General features: G+C 36.6%; 1 protein-coding gene and 2 long non-coding RNA genes across 3 annotated transcripts; 2 read left to right on the top strand and 1 right to left on the bottom strand.

The window, feature by feature from the left end:
- Positions 1-521: 521 nt before the first annotated feature.
- ntf4 (neurotrophin 4) lies at positions 522-14,599 on the top strand. Its single transcript, XM_014977799.2, has 2 exons — positions 522-951; positions 11,720-14,599. The coding sequence occupies exon 2, from the start codon at positions 11,739-11,741 to the stop codon at positions 12,753-12,755; it is 1,017 nt and encodes a 338-aa protein (XP_014833285.2). The 5' UTR covers positions 522-951; positions 11,720-11,738; the 3' UTR covers positions 12,756-14,599.
- A 1,747-nt stretch (positions 14,600-16,346) lies between these two features.
- Positions 16,347-18,982, top strand: LOC148158120 (uncharacterized). The gene is made up of 3 exons (XR_015763929.1): positions 16,347-17,467; positions 17,614-17,737; positions 18,569-18,982. It is a non-coding gene; the product is annotated as an uncharacterized LOC148158120 (long non-coding RNA).
- A 206-nt stretch (positions 18,983-19,188) lies between these two features.
- On the bottom strand, positions 19,189-23,111 carry LOC148158119 (uncharacterized). Its single transcript, XR_015763930.1, has 2 exons — positions 21,949-23,111; positions 19,189-21,802 (listed from the first exon to the last, which is right to left on the bottom strand). It is a non-coding gene; the product is annotated as an uncharacterized LOC148158119 (long non-coding RNA).
- Positions 23,112-25,015: the final 1,904 nt, after the last annotated feature.

Here is a 25,015-nt window from a genome sequence, read left to right as displayed (position 1 = left end):
TCTTTCCAGGTGCCACAAATGGCCCTCAGGCCACACTTTGAAAACTAACTCTAAAACTTTCAGCACCACTTGAGAAAATCCAAAATAAACTTTTGCAACCAATTATTGATATGAAAATATTTGAATTTGTAAATGATATACTTGAGTCACTTTTTAAATAAAAATGTCAAACGCAATCTTCAAATAAATAATTTCCGTGATAGGTGTATGTAAACTTCTGACCGCATGTGTTTGTGTTAATATTAGCAGTTTACATTTGTTGTATGACTTGTACAAATGTTTCTCGTTTAATACTGTATTCCCCCTCCCTAAAAAAAAGTTAGCTGAGTCAAGTTAACATTTAACACCGGAAGTGCTCTAATTCAGCTAAAAAATAAAAGCACTTCGTCGCTCCTACACAGTCGTCATTCTGAAACGAGTTTTATTCAGAAGTTCCAAACCGGAAGTGATGTTGGTAGCTTAAGCTAGCTTGCAGCGCGGGCTTCAGGCGGAGCTCAGAGCCATAAAACATTAGCCGAACTTCTTCCCCAGCTCCACTCGCTCACCTATTTGAACTGAAACACACTTTCCGAGAAAGCGCCCCTCACGGAGGACCAACATATGGGAATATTTCGAGGCTCAATTGCATTTTTAAAACTTCCCACGTCGCATTTTCCCCTCCTTTCATTGGAAGCGCTCCCTGGAGAACAGGAGTTTTTTTTTTTTTATAGTTTATTAAACTGCGCTACTTTTATTTATTCCATTCGTCCAAGTGGGTTTCTCTCTTTGCATGCATGCGATGTCACGGATTACTAAAAGGAGAAAGAAATGTTTGAGTTTGTATCCAGTGTTTCCAAGTGAAAGTGATTTTTGAGGGTTTTTTAAAGAAACCAGTTGAGCAACTGGCGACAGGACTCTATAATCAATGTGGTGTCAGCTGGAAGGACGCGGGGTCCGGATCTCACCTAAACGGTACGCATATAAATCATCTTTATTATTACTATTATTATTTACTTGAATAAATGTTTTAAACTAATGCAAACTGCTGGAAAAATAAACACATTTAGCTCCATAAACTTTAATAATCTATTTTCTTCGTGTTCAGACATGCGGAGACATGCACGCTTTGTGGCTTTATTCTTCTGGCGTGTTTCTGTTGCGCTATTTCTCCCATTTCATTTCTGCATTTATCTTGGCCGTCTTGCGCCTTTTGGGCTGCTGCGCATTTTGTTTTCTTTGGCAGTCACTCAGGTGAGGTGAGAGCTACTGAGTCACGGTCCCAACCCGCAGGTAGATCACACACACCTCGCCGAGTTGATGTCTAAACTCCGGCTTGTCAGCAAGATAATGGGCCGAGCTGGCGCTGTGGGTGGCATTCCGCTTTTTAGCGAAAAAATGCAAGCGCGAACAGCGCAAGGAGAGAGTTTTTCCTCTTTTAGCTGGGGGTCTCTGCATGGATTGAAATGATCACAAAACTTGAATTAATTGGGTGTTTTCACTGCAAGACGCCAAACATTAACCTGGATGGTGTTTTTTCCATGTCACTAAATTAGAAACATGCAGAAGTGCACACGTCTGATTTTTAGGGGATTTCTAAACAAAAATGTGCAAAAATAGAATATAAAAAAAAAACTGGTAAGTGAGGCCAAAACCATGTGGAATGTGTTTAAAATGCAAAAGTTGATCCAAATATTATAAAATCTTTTGGATGTAACCTAAACACATTTAGAAAATAATCTTTTGATAATTTTCTGCCTTTGTAGTGATTAGAAAAATCTCTGTTTTGGTGGAAAGTTTCTGTTCTTTAACTAAAAGCCATCCATTTCCCCAAGATTTAAAAACTGGAACTTTTTCAGGATTAAAAACTAAGCATCTCCTCAATCAAATCAATTAGCTTTTAGTGTAAAAGTCTTAAATTTAAAAACTTGTTCATCTCTTTTGGTGAACAAGGAAACATCTAAAAGCAAATAAAAAGCTTAATAAAGAGGATGTAACAACTTTATTACAGATTTTTAATCCATAAAAGAGAAATTAAGATTATTTGCAAGAGAGAATCCAGAAAAATGAATTGCTGGATGTTATTTGTTTATGCATGAAAGCATTTGCATTTCACCTTTATGGGCTTAAAGGAAAGTAAAAGAAAATCCATGCTGCTGGTGATGCATTTATGGCTCAAAAGAGATGGGATTTCTTAGCTTTGATGCATTTATTGAGTAGGAGAAAACATTTTTGCATCCAGTTTTTAGAGGGAACTGCTTCAGTTTCTTGCAGCTCCTTGAGTTGCACAACTTCAAAGAGTTCAGATTAGCGCAGGACGGGGCACAGCCGCAACTCTAAGCACGCAGAGCGCATCATGGGGCCGTCAGGCTAACGTTAGCCGCGCAGGAGGAGGGCGACTAGTAACGAGCAGCAGCCTCCGCCAGGCGTGGAGCTGCTTTATGGCGTCTGCTCGCCGCTTCTCACCACCATTTCCATGAAAATGTTCGTATCAGCTCCACGTTTTCCATGTTTCTCCATGAAGTTCGATGTGTTTTTTAACTCTGGAGGAGCTGCAGAGATTCACAGCAACATGGCAGCATCATGCTGTGGGGAACGCTCGACACAGATAAGGCGAACCTGAAAGTACCTCGAGTTTCACCCTGAAACATACAGAGTGGGCTAAATCGAACCATGATCAGGCATTAGAATGGTCTAGTCAAAACCCAGCTCAGAATCTGTGGAAACACCAGAAAACTCAGGTTTATGAATAATCTCCATTCATTCTGACTGAGCTGCAACTACTGGGCGTCTCTGGAAAATAAACACTTCACATTTTTATTAGTGCTCAACTTTAAAGCCCTCTACACTGCAAAAACACAAAGTCTTACCAAGTATTTAAATCTAGTTTCTAGTGCAAGAAAGAAATAAGACAAAACTGACTTACTAGTAACTTTAAATCAATATGAAAGAATTAAAACAAGATCCTATATCCTGGTGAAAAGTTACTTCTTAGTTAGTTTTTACTTTTTTAAGTGCATTAAGTTATTTGGACAAGAAACTAGACCAAAAATACTTGGCACGATTTTGTGTTTTTACAGTGAATATGAATAAACCACATAAAATCCTGTTAAAATCTGTTAAGATTTGTGAATAATTTTGCAATGAAACATCCTGCTGGAAGTTTTTTTTTTTTGTTTCACTTTTATTTGTTATCTTTTGTAACAAGGAAATTGTTATTCAAATTAATCAAAATGTTAACATTTTAAAAAAAATTTGTCTGAATACAGACGAATACTTCAAATATTTGTTCAAAACTGAAAAACATCTGGTAAATTTGTCAACATTTTGTTGGATTACACTTATACAAGTAATCAAATTAAGTTTAACCAAGTACATTTATAAAGTTATAATGTTAAAGTTTGACAAAAATGATTAAATTTGAAGAAATAGCTTGATTTTGTGAAGTTGTAGCTCCATTCTCATTTTCCAGTGTATGTAAGGAGGGAGAAAGTTGATATTTTGGGACATTTTTATCGTATTTACTCACACAAAAGGCAATTAAAGAGTTAAAAAAAAGCAGGAATGTTCAAACTTCTTCTGTTTCTGAACATTTCAATGCAAGACGTCCAATTAATCTGCAGTCTTCGTCTGGCTAATGCAAACAAAAAGATCACTGAAATGAATGGAGGCCTTCTGGTGAAGGTCATAGTTTGGTCTGTTTCTGCCTTTCATGTTTGGTTCAGGGGTTTTTTTTCCTCTTCTCTTCATTTAAAAGAAAATGAAACGTGGAGATCAGGCGGGAGAGGAGGGCTGAACTTTCTGGCCGGGTCTGAGGCAGCCGGGGTGGAAGAGCGTTGTGGTCGTCGGTTAGCGCCGCGGCTAAATGATGCGCATCATTGTAGCAAATGGAGCGCGGCGATGAAGTGCCGCCACTTTTTTTTACAAAAACAACACTTACATGGGGAAAAGCCTGCCTGTCTGCTTTCAACAGTCTGAGAAAAGCTGGAGAGGTTTCTCAGGTCTGGATAAGCCGCGATTCTTCTAGAGTTTACTCACAATTCTGTTATTTAAAACATTAAAAATATTAATTTTTGTCAAGTAAACAGCAATTAAAGCTCAAATATCAACATCTACCTTTAATTTGCCACATTTAACCTGAGTTTTTAATCAAAATTTGCTGATAAACACAAAATCAAAGTAAGAAATTTTACTGTCTTTTCATGGTTTTAAACTGGATATTTGACAGGAAATTTACTTTTATTTATAGAAAATCAACCTGTTCTTTAAAGAATCATCATCCAGTCTTGATTTGAGCCAATTTCAGCAGTTTTACACTGTAAAAACTATGTTAAAATTAACTTAGAAGTAACTTTTCAGCAAGATATAAAAGCTTGTTTTAAGTAAATAATTAATATTGATAGTTTCACTAGCAGATCATTTCATTTATAACATGGGGAAAAATATCTTGTTGTAATTGAATTTATTTCCAAGTAGAACTAGTGATTTTTTTAAAATCAATTTTAAGAATTATTGATTTTAAATCAGCTCTTCTATCTTGTTAAAAATTACTTCTAAGTCAGTTTTGTCTTAATTCAAATGTACTAAGATATTTGCAGTAGAAATTAAATCTAAATTTGAGTAATGTTTGAGTTTTTCCAGTGTGATTCATGGTTTCTGTAACATACAACTAAAAAAATTATAATTTTAGTGCCTGAATTTTCAGAATAGTTATTAAGGAACATAGTAGTGGCAGAATAATGCTGTGGGAATGCATTCCTAGGTAGAAGTTGGATATCAGTAAGAGGATTCAAAACATTAAAGACTGAGATGGAGGTTCACAAACAAGCAAATCTACCAAAGCATATTTATGTGTTAGAGCGGCCTAGTCAAAGTCCAGACCTAAATTGAATTAGTTTAATTTAATTTAAATTGACGTTGGCATTCGTTTTCCATCTGAATTAATTTGTAACTGTTTGACGTTATTTCACTGTCTGGTGGAGAGAAAGTACTGACCCGGTTCAGCAGAACAGAACTGATAACAGCCATTAAAAAAACAAACAAAAAACATCTTCGAGCTCAATTTTTACAAAGCTAACGTCACAAACATCACGATTCTTGATATACATGTAGAATAAAACAGTCAGTACAGGACCCAAAACACGGCTCTGTACCTGTTCATAAGGTCCAGGGCCGGCCAAAGGCTTTTGGGGGCCTTCAACAGATTTCCATTTGGGGCCTCCCATACCAACATGTCAACACTAGATACTAGGTTACTCTATGTTTCTAACATACTTACTAGCATTAGCATAATCTGTATTGAGCTTGCATCACACCAGCATCATTATGGCTGGTAAATATATTACCAGATTCTATCAACTGACGATTATTTAGATAATTGATTTTTCTGATGAGTAATTGGATAAAAACGTTTAGGACATTCTGCAGATTTTTCATTTACTAACTTTAACCATATTTTATTTTTATACAATATTAAAAAATACAAATAAATTATTTTTTAAATAAATGTTTCATCACCTGAAATGCAGTAACAGCATTTCTTTAGCTAAAACTATGCCATTTGAAGACTTCTGGGTGGAACATATTTGCATAAAGTGTTTTTTTTTTATCTTGAACTTGATATTTTTGTGTTTTTGTACAGTTTTGGCTTAATAATTGCTCTAAATATATTGTTCTTTCAGCAATTATCTTTTTTGCTTTCTAGAGCCTCATTAACAATTAACTAATTAGTTGACAATTATTTCAATAATCCAATTTATCTCAATTAATCTGATTATTCGTGCTAGCTTGATGCTATTGAGGGCCCCCTAGTGGTTTGGAGGCCTTAAGGAGCCGCTTAACATGCATATATCTTGGGCTGGCTCTGTTGGTGGATCATTTCAATAACAAAAACCCAATTAGTTAATTTTCTATAATCAAAACCAGCAATGTTGAGTAATTAATAATCAGAAAATGCTGGAATCCTGGCTCTGCGCCACCCAACTCACACACTTCTCCATCATTTAGAGATCTGTCAACAGTTGTTGCTTATATGCAAATTTTCCCTTTGTCAAGTGAAATTTGGCAGACTGGATGGATCAGTTGCTGGTTTGATGTGATTTATCGTCGGCATCAGAAGGCACCCAGAGCACCCGAGGTTACTGGATGGTAATGAGAACCCGGTCCCGTCCTCTGCTGCTACATGCATCATGTCCGGGGCACGGCTGACGATACATCCACTCAGTCATCGCAGAAACTCCCTCACTTTTTATCTCGCGTCCACCTGCGTTTAGCGCCCGGCTCCCCGCAGCCCGAGGAAACTACGATCGGCGCTCCAGTTATGATTCACTGACATTCCCTTCATTCCGACAGTTTCAGCTCTTTCTACTCGCAAACAACAAAATCGACGCTGCGTAGGCAGATGCACTGCAAAAACAGAAAACAGTGAATCCATCTAGATTCTAGTGCAAACATGGTAAACTTTAAATAAAAGAAAACTACCTTACAAGTAACTTCAGCAAGAAACGGGAGCCTGTTTTCAGTAAAACATTCATTTAAAACTTACCAGTTCCTCTGGCAGATTATTTCACTTATAATACGACATTTTTCCCCAAGTTATAAAGAGAAATAATTTACCAATAAAACTAGAACTTTATCAATATTAAGTAATTATTGACTAAAACTCATGTATCTTGCTAAGAAAACGTTACTCAAGTCATTTTTGTCTTAAAGATTTCAAGCATTTTTGATCAACTTGTTCCTGGTCTTAATTTGCTACACTGCAAAAACACAAAGAAATTACCAAGTATTTTTGGTCTAGTTTCTAGTACAAAAGTCTCGTCATACATGAAATAATTATTGACTTAAAGCAAGCTCATATCACTTGTTAAAAGCAGTTACTTTTAAATTAGTACACTTAGAAAACAAAACTAAGTTACTTGATTCTGGTTTCATGCATTTTTTTGACCAACTTGTTCCTGGACTTTATTTACTACACTGTAAAAATACAAATCTTTAGCAGGTATTTTTGCTCTAGTTTCCATTACAAATGTCTTACATTTGAAATAAGAAAACTGGCTTATGTAACTTTTTAGCCACATATAAGAGTTTAAGTCAAGATTCCTTAATGTTGATTTAAAAGTTCTAGTTCCACTGCCAGATTATTTCAGTTGTAGGAAAATGTCTTAAGTTAATCTGCCAATTTTAATCAATATTAGGGAAATATTGGCTTAAAACAAGTTATTTTGATGAAAACCTACTTATAAGTTAGTTTTATCTTTCTTATTTCAAGTTTACTAGAAAGAAAACCAAAAATACTGTAAGGATTTGTGTTTTTGCAGTGCAGCAGTAGCACAAATGAATCAATTCTGTTTTATCTGATTTTATTGACTACACTGCAAAAAATGTATCTTGCAAAGTGTTTTTGGTCTAGTTTCTAGTGCAAACATCTTAGTACACTTGAAATTAGACAAAACTAACTTACAAGTAACTTTTCAACAAGATATAGAAGCTTGTTTTAAGTTAATCCCTCAATATTAAAAATATAATTTCACTTATACAGTGGAACTAGTTCTTTATCAATATTAAGTAATTACTGACCTTAAGTATTACTTGACCTCCTATCTTGCTAAAAAGTTACCTGTATGTTAGTTTTGTCTTCTTTCACGTGTCCTAAATTAAAGACACTTGGTTTGATTTCGTGTTTTTGCAGTGTGTGTGCCGCCTGAATGAAAGCCCGCTCTGGCTGCCACAAAGACGGGGGTGACTGAAATATTTGTCGTGTTAGTCAGAGGGCAACCTCGTGTTGAAATGCGGATGAATCATGCCTTCCCTCTTCGCTGCGCTTCATTTCATGCACACAGACTCACGGACGGCTGAAAGCGTCCGTCTCCGTCCCGGGAAATGTTTACATTTTTGATGGCTGTGTAACCGTTATCACTGCTCCTGGGAGCGCGCTGGGAGTCGGTATTGGCTCCGATTGTAATAACAGTTACAGCTGAAATGATGCAGGTTATGGCATGCAGGATATTTACTGTTGCCATCTCTCAATAACGGAAGCTCATTCAGCCTAATGAATCAGTCGCTTGCCATTCCAGAGAAGAACAGAATCGCCCTGCGGCTGAGTTCAGCGATGATACCTGAGGTTTAGGCGTCGTGTGATCTGGTGTTTGAAGTACAACTAAAATCCTGTCGAGTTTTACAAGAGCTACTGGCAAAAAGAAGCAGCATGTTTTAGATTTTACGTAAATTAAACCTCCGTCTGTTTTACCTGGAAGTTCAGCTTCCAGGTAAAACAATGTCAAAACGCAGAAATAACGACGTTCTGCGTTTTCATGTTCACTGGAAAAACTCAAAACTTTACCAAGTATTTTTATACTTAAAATATCTTCATACACTTGAAAAATGATAGAAACCAGCTTACAAGTAACTTTTCAGCAAGATATAGCTTGTTTAAGTGAGTAGTTCCTTAATATTCATGAAAAAGTTCTTGCTAAGTGAAATAATCTGCCATTGGAACAAGTACTTTTTTAATTTTAATCAATATTAAGCGGTTGTTGACTCAAAACAAGCTTCTATTTATTGCTGGGACAAAATTTCTCTTCAGCACAATGAACCCCCCACCACCACAAATATTTTGTATTTTTGGTCTAATTTCTAGTGCAAATATCTTAATCCACTTGAAATAAGACAAAACTAACTTACAAGTAACTATTCAGCAATATATGAGTAAATAATTGTCTGATATTGATTAAAACAAAAAGCAGGTTATTTCACTTACAGCCAGTATTTTTTCATCAATATTAAATAATTATTAACTTAAATTCTTATTTCTAACTGGAAAGCTACCTATAAGTTAGTGTTGCCCTTTTTTAAGTGTACAAAGATATTTGCACTAGAAACTTTACCAAAAGTACTTAAAATCTGCATTTTTTTGCAGTGTTGCTGTTAAGAAATTTATTCCCAGTCTTTAGAGTGTTGCTTTAAGTCAAAGGGAGTCCAGAGTTGGTCTGGGGGCCATTCTGTGGCCCTTGAAATGATCCTGTGCGGCCCCCAACCACAAGACACAAATATGACCAACAAAATAGGAAAAAAAAGGAAATCTGTAAGAAAAATTCTTAAGAAAACACTCTACTGTGTTTGTTTTTAATATTTTTGTAATAAAGTTTAAAAAACAACTTATTTTTGTATTTTTAATTTTAAAAAATAATTCAATTCAGGGCAACTGACAAGAGGAAATAAAGGTCAAGTCATGTCATCCAAGCATCTTCAAAGAAGAGAGATCTCCAGTAGCAGTCAGTTCTGCAACCATTCTGAAGAGATCTCTGACTGAAGACAGTCTCATTACAGTCATGAATGGCAGCTCAACATCAGGCAGCAGAGATTATATTTCATCGCAAAATGTCCTGGACGACACCATCAGTTGTTGGGAAGCTCTGCTAATCCACCTCATTTGCTTTTGCTGCGCCTCGTTAAATCTCTGTCAGATTAGAAAGATGAAGTCTGGGATACGATCCTGACCCATTGTGATGGATGGATGGAATGGTTTGAATTGCTTTTTCCAACTCCTCCAGGGTTTGGGGTCATAGTTCAAGTATTAATTGAGCTTTTAAGGTGCTAATCAGATCCTTCTGAACAAAACAAACAAACAAAGACACCTTGTTGTCATAGTTACGCATCATAACAGTTATCCTAAAGTAAAAAAGTAGGAGTAAAAATCCTTTCAGCTGCACAGCATCAAAAAATCAGAGGGAATAACTGTACAAAAAAAAATCAAAGCTTAGATTGTAGAGAGAGAAAAGTTTCCTTTCTTTCTTTCTGGTGTCTTTCCATCCTCATAAAGCATAAAAGAATATTTACTTACCTTCTTAAGTTTTGTTTGTGTTGTGAAAGGCGCTTTTGTTCACCTAAGAGTATATTTCACATAAATCCTGGTAAAAAGCTAACAATTTTTTGTAAGAAATTCACATTTTGCACGTTTTTGTACTTCCATTTTGATCTCTGCCGTTTCTGCTTTGTGGTGAACCGTTTCAAAAAACTTCAGAATGTAACGTCGCAAAGTATCAGTAACAGCCCGTTACCTAGCCACAGCAGCGGAACTCTGCCCGTCACCTAGCAACCCAAACTGAGCTCCAGCACATTTGGCCAGCCAGTTTCATCGCTGTATGTGCTGCATAATGGCTGCTGGAAAAGAGAAATGTTTTATTGTTGACTTACCATCCAGAAACCACTTACTAGATTCTTGTTGGTTGTGCAGGAGGCTCCACTTCTGCTTCTCAGAGTTGTATAATTTCTCATTTGTTTGCACCCATTTTTACATGCGAGTGTAAACATTGAGCCAACAGCAAATTATTTGGATGTAAAATAACAAGAGGCCCTAAAACTGCTCATTTTGAACCGAGCTGACTAAATTTAATGAAGATGCTTTCTATAGGCTGTAGATCTATCCTAATCTGTTCAAGGAAGTACAATAGGTCTCCTTTAAACAGGAAACTTTAGATTTTCAGGGGAAAAAGTAACAGCTCTGAATTAGCAGAACTAATTTATTCTCTCTGGATCTCTTCCGTTGATTTAACGAGTCCGAGTTGAGCACATACCAGATTGTCAGCGTCTCCGTTTGAAGGTCAGTTCCTCATTCTGCAGAATCTCCAACATTCCCCTCCTGGGCTCCACATGAAGAAAAGTGCGATCTCTCTGTTCTCGGTCCTGTTTTTCCACAAGTTCTGCCAAGATTTTAAACCATACGTCAGCAGCTGAAGCTCTACAGTCATAAAGCTGAGAGCCGCCAGTAAAAACACTTGTTTTACACCCTAATTGGGGCTCTTTGTTTCACTGTCAAAGCTGCCAGAGCCGGCCCAAAGTATATGCAAGTTAAATGGCTGCCTAAGGCCCCCACACCACTAGGGGGCCCCAAAGAGCACCAAGCTAGCATGATAAAAATATTTATATTCAAAACAACATTGAATAATACAAACTAAATCATATTACACATGGAAAAACGATTTCTATATTATTTTTATAGTTGTCAACCTTTGGCTACCTAGCAACTCACTCACTGTTCTGTTGCCTAGCAACAACTTGTTCACTAAATTGTAAAGCAGCAGTTTCAGATTTCGCCACCATTCCTCATTGTTCTAAAAAAAAAACAACAAAAAAAACAGAGTGAAAACTGAGGATAAAACAAGAAAGATCTCGCCACCAGTTTTTACAGTATTTCAGACATTTAAAACCAAAAACAAATCAATAATTATCAGTAGACTGATATAAAATGCTTATGTCAGGACACGTTTTTCAGCCATATCATCCAGCCCTACTTTAAAATACTTCAAATAATGTGGCACACTTAAATACCATTCAGCGTTTCAAAATTATTTACTTTTTTTAGTTTGCTACTCCTGTAAGGTTAAATCATCAGTCATAACAAAATTGGTATAATGTAAGCTAAATACAAATAATGATGACAGTAGCCTGGGAACGACAAAGCATCTGGTGTTGACATGTTGGTGTGGGAGTCCCAAATGAAATCTGCTTAGGGCCCCAAAAAGCCTTTGGTCATCCCTGTCCACAAATTCTTAAAGTTATAATAATACATTAAATGTTTGTAGCACTTTTTCAGAAGCAAAGACACTGATATTGTCTTAGGTGAAGTTTGTGACATTTAGTTTTCAAAAATTAAGTTCTAAGATGTTATATCTAATTATTTTATCTATTATGAAGGGGAGTGAGTCTGAAAGCTGAATTAACGCGTCTCTCCTCTCCTTGCCAGCTGATACGTCCTGGGAGTGATGCACTGGCTTCCCCTGGTTGCCATGGTGATCGCCTCGGCCCTGCCCTTCCCTCACAACCCCGCAACCGCGCAGCCCAGCGAGGATCATAAGCAGACCTCCACGTCCGAAGTGGAGAACCAGATAACCTACAAACCGTTCAGCAGTCCGGACGTTCCCGCAGAAGAAGAAGAAGAACCGCTCAGGACCGAGGAAATTTCCCAGGAAAACTCGCTACCAAAGGACTACAAAGCTAGCAGGAAAGATGGCGACTCGGACTCGACGCCGCGCCATTTTAGGACAGGCGCAGCCGAAGACAGCCCCGCCGTAGATGTCGGTTTGGGTCTGGAAATAGACGAAATGTTTCTGGACGCACATCCCCGCGTCCTGTTCTCGCCCTCGCCGTCGCCACCGGAGCATCCGCCGCTGCTGCTGATGTTGGAGAACGGGCTAATGGAGGACGACAGCGACGGAGACGTAGAGGGTCACGGTGATCGCGCCGCCGACCGGACCACGCCGACTCCGACATGGGCGGACTACAACAGGGAGCCCGCCGACGAGGCGCACCGCCCGGTGAAACGGGACAAACGTTCACACCTGATAGACACCCGCAGGGGGGAGAAGTCCGTGTGCGAGTCGGAAAGCACGTGGGTCAACAACAAAACCACCGCCATCGACTCGCACGGCGAGCGGGTCACCATCGTCCCGCAGATCCAGACAATGACGGGCGCGCTCAAGCAGTACTTTTACGAGACGCGGTGCCGTCGGCCCGATGGGCAGAGCGGCTCGAGCAGGACGCGGGGAGCGGGCGCGAGGTCCGCGGCGGCCGGCGTCGCCGGGGCCAGCTGCCTCGGCGTGGATAAAAAACAATGGCGGAGCGAGTGCAGAGAGAAGCAGTCATACGTCCGCGCGCTCTCCAAGGACGCCAAGAACAAGATGGGATGGCGGTGGATCCGGATAGACTCGTCCTGCGTCTGCGTGCTGCTGTCCAGAACAAATCAGGGGAAGGACGTGATGACGAGGCGCAGGAGAGTCTAACGCAAGGAAGGAAGACACGTTTGGACGTTCTGTGTCCTTCCTCCATTTTATGACTTTTACAAAAAAAACAAGAAGACCTCAATGCTAAATGATTTTAGGGAAACTGTTATATAGACAGAGGTGGGTAGAGAACAATGGCGCCTTAAGACCAATTAAAAAAGGAGAACATTTCTGGAAATATTTAGAAAACTGAGCATCAAGAGTTGAAAATTTGCAAGAAATGTTTAAAAGCCATCTAAAATTTTCCAGTAAAGAAGGAAATTTCATAATTTGCATCAAATTTTCTGGAAAAAAGATGGAAGTTTGTCAGTATGAGTAGTTGGAAATTTATCAGAAAAAAAAAATCAAATTTTGAGATCTGACAAATTTTCTAGAAAAGAATGTGAAATTTCTGAGTTTGAAAAGTCAGAAATGAGGGGGGGGGGGGGACTTTTTGTGGTCTCAAAATTTTCTAGAAAATGCTCTTCCAAAAGTCAAATATTTTCAACTTTTGAAATTCAGAAATTTCCCATGTTTTATCTAGAATTTATTTTAGATTAATCTAAAACTTGGTTTGTTTGGCAGAAATGTACTCCTTTTCCTTATCTAGAATGGCCCTTATACGCCGTTGTAATAGAGAACCCAAATATTGTGCTCAAGTAAGAGTTGCCCAACTTCAACAAGGGATGCAAACAATTAATAAAATTAGTTCAAATTGATTAAGTCAATCTTGTAGTTTGGCTGTAATCCAGCAGAGGGCGCTGCTGGTCATGCTTAAACTAGCCAGTTGATGCAGAAACAAAGATGGCAGCGTCATGGCAGAATGGGAAAGAGAAGCAGTCCAAACAAAGTCATGCAAGATGCACTTTATGCAGTTCTGTTTAGAGATATAAACATTCAACAAACTCCTAAAGTTTTACAATGTTTTTTTGTTTTTGATTCAGCACATGATGACAAATTTAGCTCTTCGTGTTATGGAAAGACAGCCAGCCTTCTTCACACAAAAGGAAACTCAGTTTTTTAACAAAATGGCCGCTTATCAACTCATTCATCGATAACATGCATCCCTAAATTAAACATTTTTACTCAAGTAAAAGTAAAAATGGTCCAAAAAATTACTCAAGAGCAACTGATCAGATCATCTGATTTAGTATTAATAATGTGAAGTCGTGTCCAAATTCTGGTATTTTAAAGACTAAAGAGAAAAAATACAGATATCATGATTACAAAATAACAGATTTAGGGAGCAGATGAAGCATTTTTCCAAATAAAAATAAACCTATGAAACTAATGCAGTCAAATGTACTTTGTTGGAACAGGGTGAAATACTTCCAGTGCCAAATGCTTCAGCAGGCAGAAAATTAGAAAAACAATTCAGTGAAATTAGCTCAAGAATAGCAATACTTCATAAAATATATCACTCAAGTAAAAGTATATTTTTCAAATAAATGTAACTAGTTACTACCCACCTCTGTATATAGAGATTTTACACCAAGAAGTACTGTTTTTGTATGATTTATCTTTCATAACCTAAGTTATTTTTGCCTAGTATGTAAGCATGTCTTTGATATTAATATATTTCCTGCTGTGTCTACAACACGACACCAGTATACCTTTTCTGTATCGCCGTGTGTATTTATAGAAGACGTCTTCATGCAGTAGTAGCTCTCTCCGGTGTCTGATGATGATTCCAGCCTTTGGGTCGCTGGCCTTGTAAAAGCAAAGAGCGCCACCTACTGAGATTTCATTTCACTGCTCCAAACTCTTACAGCTGTGGGTGAATTTTACAGGATCTGGGTTGTAAATTATGTGACACCTAAAGAAGATCTGATTACATGATATAATAAAAGACATTTGTATTTTAATATTTTTGAGCACTTTTTAATGATTTTTTAAATTTAGTTTTCAATGCATTTGTATATTTTTAGTGCTTATTTGCTTATATTTATTATAATTTTTCTATATATATTTTTTTACTTTTAAGTGCTTTCTCTACAAAAATCAGACAACTTTGTTCATGTCATTAAGATTTTGTTTATTTTCAAAACAAGTAAAGCTAAAAAAGGCATAATAAACTTATTTATCCATTTGTTATTGCAGAGATAATTCAACTCATTTCAAAAAATACTTTATTTACTCCAAAAGGAAATTAAATGAAACTCAAATCATCTAAGGATCTTCAGAGTTTTGACCAGCAAGGATCTCCAGTAGCAGTCAGTCGTGCAACAAATCAAAAGTAGCCTCTGACTGAAGACTGTTCTGATGCATTTATCCTTAGATTTTTAATGCTTCAGTGCATTGATTTTGAGTTTCTTTTAATTGTTTAGTTCATTTAAATTCTAAATGGGTTGTCCATCAATAACTTGGTAAAACAGGTAAAAATATACATTTTAAAATGCAAACTTCTTTTTTAAGCTGGAAATATTTGCTTTATTACTTAAGTGACTACATATGTTTACAAATGTGTTAAAAATGACAAGATTAAAATAAATTTAAAAAGTATTTATAGATGTATTATCAGTATTTCTTTAGAGTGCACTTATACACACAGTGCAGAACTAAAAGCAACAAAGGTGCAGGTTATCTTAAAGCAAAATTAGGAAGGAACAACCTTTACAGCCAAACCTATAAACAAATTCACTTTAAGACAAACCAAGAGAAATGTTTGAATTGTTCAAATGTGATAAAATATGGAGGCAGAAACTAAAACTAGAGTCAAACATGATATACATTTTATAATCTGGTCTGAAGGCTTCAAAGTTCTCCAGGAAGTTTCTCTCTTTCCAGAAGAAAAATAATTGCATACAAAAATTGTTGGGGACGTATTATAATTATGAAAAATTCTGATTGTTCACGTTTTTGTATTTCCATTTTGGTTTCTACTGCCTCTAAAATAAGAACAAGCACTTAACAAGAAGGAAAAGGTGGCTTTTGGCAATAAGTTGCCGTTTTTTTGGATCCCGGAAAGAAAAAGGTTTAAAAAACCTTTAGAATGAAACACAATTCAGTATTCACTGTGCCGTTACCTAGCAACCGCAGCAGAGTTCCGCCCGTTTCCTAGCAACTCAAACTGAGCTCAATTACATTTGGTAAACTGGTTTTACCGCTGTTGTTGTTGGCTGTACAAGTATGGAAAGCCATTTGCGCCAAAATTGAATAAATAAATAAATGGGTTAAATAAATAAAAAATGAGTAAAATAAATCAAAAAATGAAGTAAATGAGTGAAATAAATAAAAAATTTGTTAAATAAATAGTTTAGCTTTTTCATTAAACCAATTTTTAATTTATTTATTTTTCATATTATCAATTTCCCAATTTCTCTTTTTCATTTATCTATTTGTCATTTATCCCTTTATCCATTTACCCATTTTTCATTAATCTATTTTTCATTTGTCCATTTTTCATTTATCCCTTTATCTATTTACCCATTTTTCATTAATCTATTTTTTAATTTAACCGTTTTTCCATTTCCTATTTCCATTAACCCGATTTGCTATTTCCCACTTTCATTAATCAATTTCTCATATATCCCTTTTCTTACTTACCCATTTTCTTTTATCTATTTTTCATTTACCCATTTTTCATTAATCTCTTTATCTATTTACCCATTTTACATTAATCTATCTTTTAATTTAACCATTTTTCCATTTCCTTTTTCCATTAACCCGATTTTCCTATTTCCCACTTTCATTAATCAATTTCTCATATATCCCGTTTTTTATTTACCCATTTTCTTTTATCTATTTTTCATTTACCCATTTTTCATTAATCTCTTTATCTATTTACCCATTTTTCATTAATCTATCTTTTAATTTAACCATTTTTCCATTTCCTTTTTCCATTAACCCGATTTTCCTATTTCCCACTTTCATTAATCAATTTCTCATATATCCCTTTTTTTATTTACCCATTTTCTTTTATCTATTTTTCATTTACCCATTTTTCATTAATCTCTTTATCTATTTACCCATTTTTCATTAATCTATCTTTTAATTTAACCATTTTCCATTTCCTTTTTCCATTAACCCGATTTTCTATTTCCCACTTTCATTAATCAATTTCTCATATATCCCTTCTTTATGTACCCATTTTTCTTTAACCTATTTTTCATTTAACTTTTGTTTGAAAAACTTTTAATTTTCCCATTTTCCAATTTCCCTTATTCATTTAGTATTTCCTTATTTTCTTATTTATCACATTCTATTTTCCCCGCTAAACTTAGGGGGAAAAATAAATGCAAATGAGGAGTGGCACGTCATCAGGCTACAACTTCCCCAATTGGTTGGTTAGAGTCACACCTACTTTGCTTTCAAGAAAGATGGCGACCTACTAACGGGTTATCAATAAGCATAAGCTCATTAACTTCATTAGAAAATAGTGTTATTACTCCTGACTTTATTTTTGTGTGGCCGCTCAGACAGAACGTGTTTCAGCTGGCGGCTCTGATGGACTCAGAGCTTCACCGTCGGGGTTTTTTATAGTTTGGACGAAGCGGCCGCTGAAGTTGGCTTACGATTGAAGGTTCAGGACGCCTTCGTAGCTACCAGCTGCGATTCAACTATAAGGAGCAGACTTGACTGTACATCGTAAGTGAACTGCAATATCCAGTGGCAGCTCTACGGAGCATCGAGCTGAAAGAATGACGGTGCCAAGCCTTGGAGATCTGCATCGGAGGCCATCTTTCAGACATGCACCGCTGCTGTCCGTCCAGGATCCTCCGGTTGCCCAGACGGTAAGCTAACGCTGATGTTTTCCAACTATAGTCATATTTGTAACCAAACTTGAGGCCAACAGGTGTACTTTTGACCGCCACCAGGTCAAAAGTACAGCTTGTTTTTGCAGCACATTCATTAATGTTTCCATCGTGTATGTTTTCAGATGTTAAGCTGTCACAGCAGACCATCCTGCAGGCCTCTGGTCTCTGTTTCCAGTGGGCTCACAGCTTCAGGGTGACCAGAGACCTTCACCTTTCTGGAGCAGGAACACCCGGCCAAATGCACTGGTGACACATTTAATTTAAAAAATGTGGGGGTAAATTAACGCTGATGTTTGTAAACAGACTACCTGAATACAGTGACCTTAGTGAGGGTACAGAATGCAGAATGGATAAAAGCTGAACTCCTGCTAAAATCTGTCCCTATTGGTTACATCCCTGAAATGTGCCAAGTGTGGCCCACATGCATACATGTCGTATTCATATAAAGTAATTATGACTATTCATTTCAGTAGTTCTTTGTGGATGTATAACTTGGCCACCTTAGTTTCCCTGTTTTTGTTCAACATATGTGCCTCAACATTTGGTTACTGTTCCATAATTTGTACTCCAAACATGTTTTTACTCATGTTTATCTCTTACTTACATGTTTAAGTAAAAAGTAGCTGAATAAGAAATTACACATGAGTAAAGAAGCATTTGGTAAAAAGTATACAAGTACTGAGTAACTGATCAAGTTATCAATTATTTCATATCTTAAAAAATTACACAATTAGAGGGCTCAAAATATAAAGTTCAGCGGAATTTTTAGTTTTTTAAAGACAAAATAAAAAATTTGTTTAAATAAGAATAGTGATGCTTCATAATAAAATGACCTGAGTAAAAGTAAAAAGTTCAGCATAGTAACGGTACTCCTAAAACTTCATTTGAGTTTCAAAAAGTTACTCAACTATATTTGAGTAAATGTAATTAGTGAGTCCTAAACTCTTTCCTTCTGAGGGAACAGGAGAAGGAATTGTTAAGGAAATAAATTAATCTTATTTTTATATTAAACATTGTTTTAATTAACAAACGAATCATAAATAACACCCAGAACATATTCTGTTATGTTTATTCAAGGATCAAGAAAAATGACTGGAGATTCTGGCTGAGAAAGGGACAACGGCAAACAGGGAGGAGAACCGTCTGCACTGTGAGCAGCACCAGAACTCCTGATGGATCTCCTTCAGGAAGAACCAGAGAGATGGCCGACCTCCGCAGAGAAGAGTTCACCCAAACATCAGAGGAAAAATGAATTTTTTTTTCACTTTCAAGGACTCTAAAAAGCTTGCTGATTAAATTTTCAGTTAATGTTCAGCAAACATTCAAAGTTTAGTGTTTGGATAATACTTATGCAGTATCACATGTTTAGACTAAATTATCACATGACTAGAGCTGATTAAATCTTGGTTGCACCTCGGCGAGAAAAAGAGTGCCACAAACCTCCCAAAGAAGAGGATAGCAATGTATGTTTAAATAAACATACAACAAAGATTTTTGGTGCACATCATCTTTAAAGTGTCTAGTTATGATATTCACCTTTGCATTTATAAAAATTTGTTAGGTGTGTGAGCAGGATGTGTAAACATGTTGACGGTCATAATAGTGACAGGTGGGAGAATACGTTTGACCAATAGGTCCACTTATTTAAATACATACCATATTCTTCCAATTCCTAACTTCTTCCTTTTTAAGATTAATTTTGAGTTTGGTTCTTGATTTGTTGGACTTTGTTATAGCCAGACAAAGCATACAACAATGTAGTTGTGAGAAAAATGGAACCCTTACTGATTTTGATAGTGATGGCTTAGACATGGACTATAAGGGGAAGATGGGCCATTTTCCATGCCTGATTTTGAATGCATATGATCAGTTCATGGGAAAAGAGGATGATCTGACCCTTCATCAGGCATGTGGTACTCTGTTACCACCTGCAAAAGTTTATGACGAAGGGACAGCTGTCTCTTTGATGTACCCTTTAAAGAGGATCCAAATGAGGTTCCAACACAAGATGAGAAACTGCTGATCCACTAGAAAAACAACAATATTTTCCTAATGGAAACAAAGATAAAGAATTATATAGAGACTGATGTCAACTAGATCAATGAGCACATGAGGTGTAGACCTTTATGACCAAACCCCCTCAAGGTTCAATGTCATGGTCAGGTCCAAGAAGTGATGGTGGTTGTTGAGATGCTTTACCAAGGCCGAGAAAGAGTCACACGCTGTTAGACAAAGGGCCCATAGTAAAGAGTTACATTTTTGATTCTGTTAGACACTAAGGTCCATTTCTCACGAGAAACAGAAACTTATCAGGCCACAGAGACATGGTGTGATTTCAGGCAGTGTCTTCAGTCCATATAATCAGCTACCCTCCTCTTTCTCCTCAGACGCTGCACAGACTTTTTTAGAAACTCTTCTAATGTAATGGTAAAGCGTCTCCTTTCAGCGCTGAAAGTTAATAAAATAAGTAAAGTCTGAATGCTTTTCTTGGCTGATTTTATGCTCCATGTGTCAATACAAATTATGATTCATCGATTGAGATTCTCGTTCTCAACATGGTCCATACCAAAAGCACACCTGAAACGGTGCCGGTAGCCTAGGAGGTTGGAGTTTATCTTGTACCTGGTGGGTTGCCTGCTGGAACCCCCACTTTGTTTGTGTCAGTAGTTGTGACCTTGATCAAGAGGACAATTCAGCCACCATGCCAGCCGGTGGTATTCAGAGGACCCTGGTGGAGGAGCCGGTGTATGACTGCCTTACTTCTGTCAAACTGTGGCAGGCAAGCTGTAGCTACAATATAGTAGCTTACTGCTGTCGGTGTGTGAATGTGTGTGTGAATGGGTGAATGACTAAATGTGGTGAAAACATTTTCAGGTCATTTGGACTTGATAAAGAACTACACAAGTACAGGCCATTTACCTTTCAGATATTATTTTACAAATGTGTCGTAGGAGGAACAACTGATTTGCTCATCATGGCTTATTATCTTATGCAAAGGTTTGGTATAAGGCCAGCAGGTCATGGAAATAGATCTCAAATGGACACTTCTCTTCAAGTTATGACGAGATGTAACCAAGACACTTTCTGGTCAGTCAATGCAAGAGTCGTTTCCAGAGATGTTGTTCCAGTTGTTGCTTTTGCACCACCCATGCGTTGGAGAAATTCAAGGTTTTATTGCACACTGAGTGCTTCAAGAAAGAACATGGAAAGTAAGAAAGAGATGAAATAACCTAAAATTGAAGAAAACCAAAGTCACCAAATGGTGAGAAGGAGCCATACTACTCTCCTTTGATTCCAGGCCTTGGGGTCCGGTATCCTGCAACTTTCAGGTGTGTTCCTGGTCCAACACACCTGAATTAAATGGATCACCCTTTCAGTATGCAGTCCAGTTCTCCAGAGTCCTGCTTATCACCTGATTCAGGTGTGCTGAAGCAGAGGCGGATGGAAAAGATGCATGACACAGGCCCTAAATCCTGGAGACGGAGACCCCTGGACTAAGTCTATTGAGTTTTACTTTATGACAGTGTGACAAATGTTCATAATTTTCAGAAATATAAATGAAAGCCTCTACTGTAGATGTTATCTTTATGATCTATGTTACTGTGATGACACTACAACTGACTGAAGTTCAATATAATTATGCATAAACACTCAAGCACTCAAATTTACCTTGGTTTAGAATATATTGATAGTCAAATTTGTACTTTACAGAGCAAATGTTGCACTAAAGTAATGCTGTGGCAAGATATATTCTACTAAAGAAACAATGTTCACATATTATGATCATGTCTATTTGGAAAAAGCACTTTTAGCTCATCTTAGTATTAGAACACCATATTATCCCACCGGTCACAATTGTGACCGAACATAAAACACACTTTTTTACATACTTTTCCACAATTTTTAAAATTATTTCCCTGATTAGTTCAAAGGGCTATCAATGACATCGGATTTTCATATTTACATGTTTGGGAAAAATTTGGAATGAATGGGTTAAAGCCACAAACAAACTATCCATCTTATTGTCTCTGGGATGTGAAAACATGAGATTTGATTAAATTAGAACTACACAGATGAGAAGGAACACAGATTTCATAATATATATATTTTTATTATTAAAAACAGTAGATGGTTCTTGCATATCAATGCTATAAGAACAGCCACATTTTTTAAATTAAATGTGTCACCAGTGCATTTGGCCGGGTGTTCCTGCTCCAGAAAGGTGAAGGTCTCTGGTCACCCTGAAGCTGTGAGCCCACTGGAAACAGAGACCAGAGGCCTGCAGGATGGTCTGCTGTGACAGCTTAACATCTGAAAACATACACGATGGAAACATTAATGAATGTGCTGCAAAAACAAGCTGTACTTTTGACCTGGTGGCGGTCAAAAGTACACCTGTTGGCCTCAAGTTTGGTTACAAATATGACTATAGTTGGAAAACATCAGCGTTAGCTTACCGTCTGGGCAACCGGAGGATCCTGGACGGACAGCAGCGGTGCATGTCTGAAAGATGGCCTCCGATGCAGATCTCCAAGGCTTGGCACCGTCATTCTTTCAGCTCGATGCTCCGTAGAGCTGCCACTGGATATTGCAGTTCACTTACGATGTACAGTCAAGTCTGCTCCTTATAGTTGAATCGCAGCTGGTAGCTACGAAGGCGTCCTGAACCTTCAATCGTAAGCCAACTTCAGCGGCCGCTTCGTCCAAACTATAAAAAACCCCGACGGTGAAGCTCTGAGTCCATCAGAGCCGCCAGCTGAAACACGTTCTGTCTGAGCGGCCACACAAAAATAAAGTCAGGAGTAATAACACTATTTTCTAATGAAGTTAATGAGCTTATGCTTATTGATAACCCGTTAGTAGGTCGCCATCTTTCTTGAAAGCAAAGTAGGTGTGACTCTAACCAACCAATTGGGGAAGTTGTAGCCTGATGACGTGCCACTCCTCATTTGCATTTATTTTTCCCCCTAAGTTTAGCGGGGAAAATAGAATGTGATAAATAAGAAAATAAGGAAATACTAAATGAATAAGGGAAATTGGAAAATGGGAAAATTAAAAGTTTTTCAAACAAAAGTTAAATGAAAAATAGGTTAAAGAAAAATGGGTACATAAAGAAGGGATATATGAGAAATTGATTAATGAAAGTGGGAAATAGAAAATCGGGTTAATGGAAAAAGGAAATGGAAAATGGTTAAATTAAAAGATAGATTAATGAAAAATGGGTAAATAGATAAAGAGATTAATGAAAAATGGGTAAATGAAAAATAGATAAAAGAAAATGGGTAAATAAAAAAAGGGATATATGAGAAATTGATTAATGAAAGTGGGAAATAGGAAAATCGGGTTAATGGAAAAAGGAAATGGAAAAATGGTTAAATTAAAAGATAGATTAATGAAAAATGGGTAAATAGATAAAGAGATTAATGAAAAATGGGTAAATGAAAAATAGATAAAAGAAAATGGGTAAATAAAAAAAGGGATATATGAGAAATTGATTAATGAAAGTGGGAAATAGGAAAATCGGGTTAATGGAAAAAGGAAATGGAAAAATGGTTAAATTAAAAGATAGATTAATGTAAAATGGGTAAATAGATAAAGAGATTAATGAAAAATGGGTAAATGAAAAATAGATAAAAGAAAATGGGTAAGTAAGAAAAGGGATATATGAGAAATTGATTAATGAAAGTGGGAAATAGCAAATCGGGTTAATGGAAATAGGAAATGGAAAAACGGTTAAATTAAAAAATAGATTAATGAAAAATGGGTAAATAGATAAAGGGATAAATGAAAAATGGACAAATGAAAAATAGATTAATGAAAAATGGGTAAATGGATAAAGGGATAAATGACAAATAGATAAATGAAAAAGAGAAATTGGGAAATTGATAATATGAAAAATAAATAAATTAAAAATTGGTTTAATGAAAAAGCTAAACTATTTATTTAACAAATTTTTTATTTATTTCACTCATTTACTTCATTTTTTGATTTATTTTACTCATTTTTTATTTATTTAACCCATTTATTTATTTATTCAATTTTGGCGCAAATGGCTTTCCATATACAAGAGGCTCCACTTTTGCTTTTCAAATATGTACAGCTGCATTTGTTTGCAGCCATTTTCACATACGAGTGTAAATGTTGAGTTGGATGACGTGGATTTACAGTGACAGGACATCCTAAAACAGCTCAAGCTGAAAAGACTAAAAATCATTATTATACAAGAATAATTTTTTTGCAAAAACATTTATAAACATGTTTAGTATAGACCAATCGTAACCTGTTCAAGGAAGCAATAGGTACTTTTAAAACTTCATATAACTATTCCTATCATGTTTGTTGAGGGCCCAGAAGTTCAAGTGAAGATTTAATGGAAAAATCTTACATGACACAAATAACTCAAACAGGAAATGAGGTCAGAGCAAAAGAAACCTAAATACAGGGCTGTGTGATGATAACTGGGGTGAACACAGCTGGGTCTAATAAGCAGAATAAAGGTCAGTTGCGTGGGGGACATTAGGTTAAAATGTGAGAAAACTGGAGAAAAACGGCCGATAAAGGTCACAGGGAACCAGCGAGGTGTAAACCTCAAAGTATTAACAAAGATTCAAACCAGAAGGTGACAAAGAAATTCAAAAACAGGAAACAATTAAATACCGAGCTTAAGGGAGGCTTCAGAACAAAACCATGAGGAAAAACAAAGCAAGGAACTATTAAAATATCCACTTAGAAGTGTTTTACGAAAGGCTCTCAAGTATTTTTGTTGCTAGCCCAGACAGTTGTTTTGCTATGTTTCTTGCTGGCAAATCTAATGATGCCAAAAAAGGAAGAAAGAAATACACAAATACAGGTATGTACATGTGAGTCTGTAGTTACTGAAAGCTGGAATAATCAAACCCACCTGCTGCCAAGGCCTGAAGCTTCCTTGTGGTTTTTGGTGATCCAGAAAAATTATGTTTCATTTAAATCAATGACGGCTGCGGGAATCGTTGACAAAAACCCAGTTTCTATTACGTATGTGCACAAAAAATTGTTAATATTAAACTAATGTTGAAAAAAAAAATTAGAAATTGTGATGTTTTCCATAAAGTAAGAGACGAAATTAAAATCACACGTGAAAAAATTCGTTCATTCAGTGAATCATTAAAAAACATCCTCCTGCCACTTCCTGCCCGAGTCTTTTCCCCCGGTAGTAACATCCGGTTGTGGATCACGTGACTTGCGTGATGCGGAAAAAACGTGCTAAAGACGCAATTTTGCGAAATACATACAGCCGAAAAATATAACAGTTTATTAAGATTACTGGAGATAAAAAAAAATAGTAAATGTGAAAAAGTGAGTAAAAACAACGGAGGCAAAAACATAAATGTTTTTTCTAGGAAATTTCTGAAAGTAAAAAAATTGACCATCTCAGAAAAGTTTTTAAAGCTCATTACCTAGAAAATACATTGAATTAGTCTCAAAATTTCAAAGTTGTTGTTTTTGGGTTGGTTTCTTTTTGCAAATTTCTGGGTTTTTATGGCC

Source organism: Poecilia mexicana, unplaced genomic scaffold (genome assembly GCF_051168715.1).
Source record: "Poecilia mexicana isolate PSO_F unplaced genomic scaffold, ASM5116871v1 scaffold_8, whole genome shotgun sequence".
NCBI lineage: Eukaryota > Metazoa > Chordata > Actinopteri > Cyprinodontiformes > Poeciliidae > Poecilia > Poecilia mexicana.
Note: the sequence above shows the minus strand (reverse complement) of the source record. Positions and strands in the feature narration are given on the sequence as shown.

What these genes read in the sequence shown, in the direction of transcription:
- ntf4 (XM_014977799.2), top strand. Translation starts at nt 11,739, where the DNA reads ATGCACTGGCTTCCCCTGGTTGCCATGGTGATCGCCTCGGCCCTGCCC.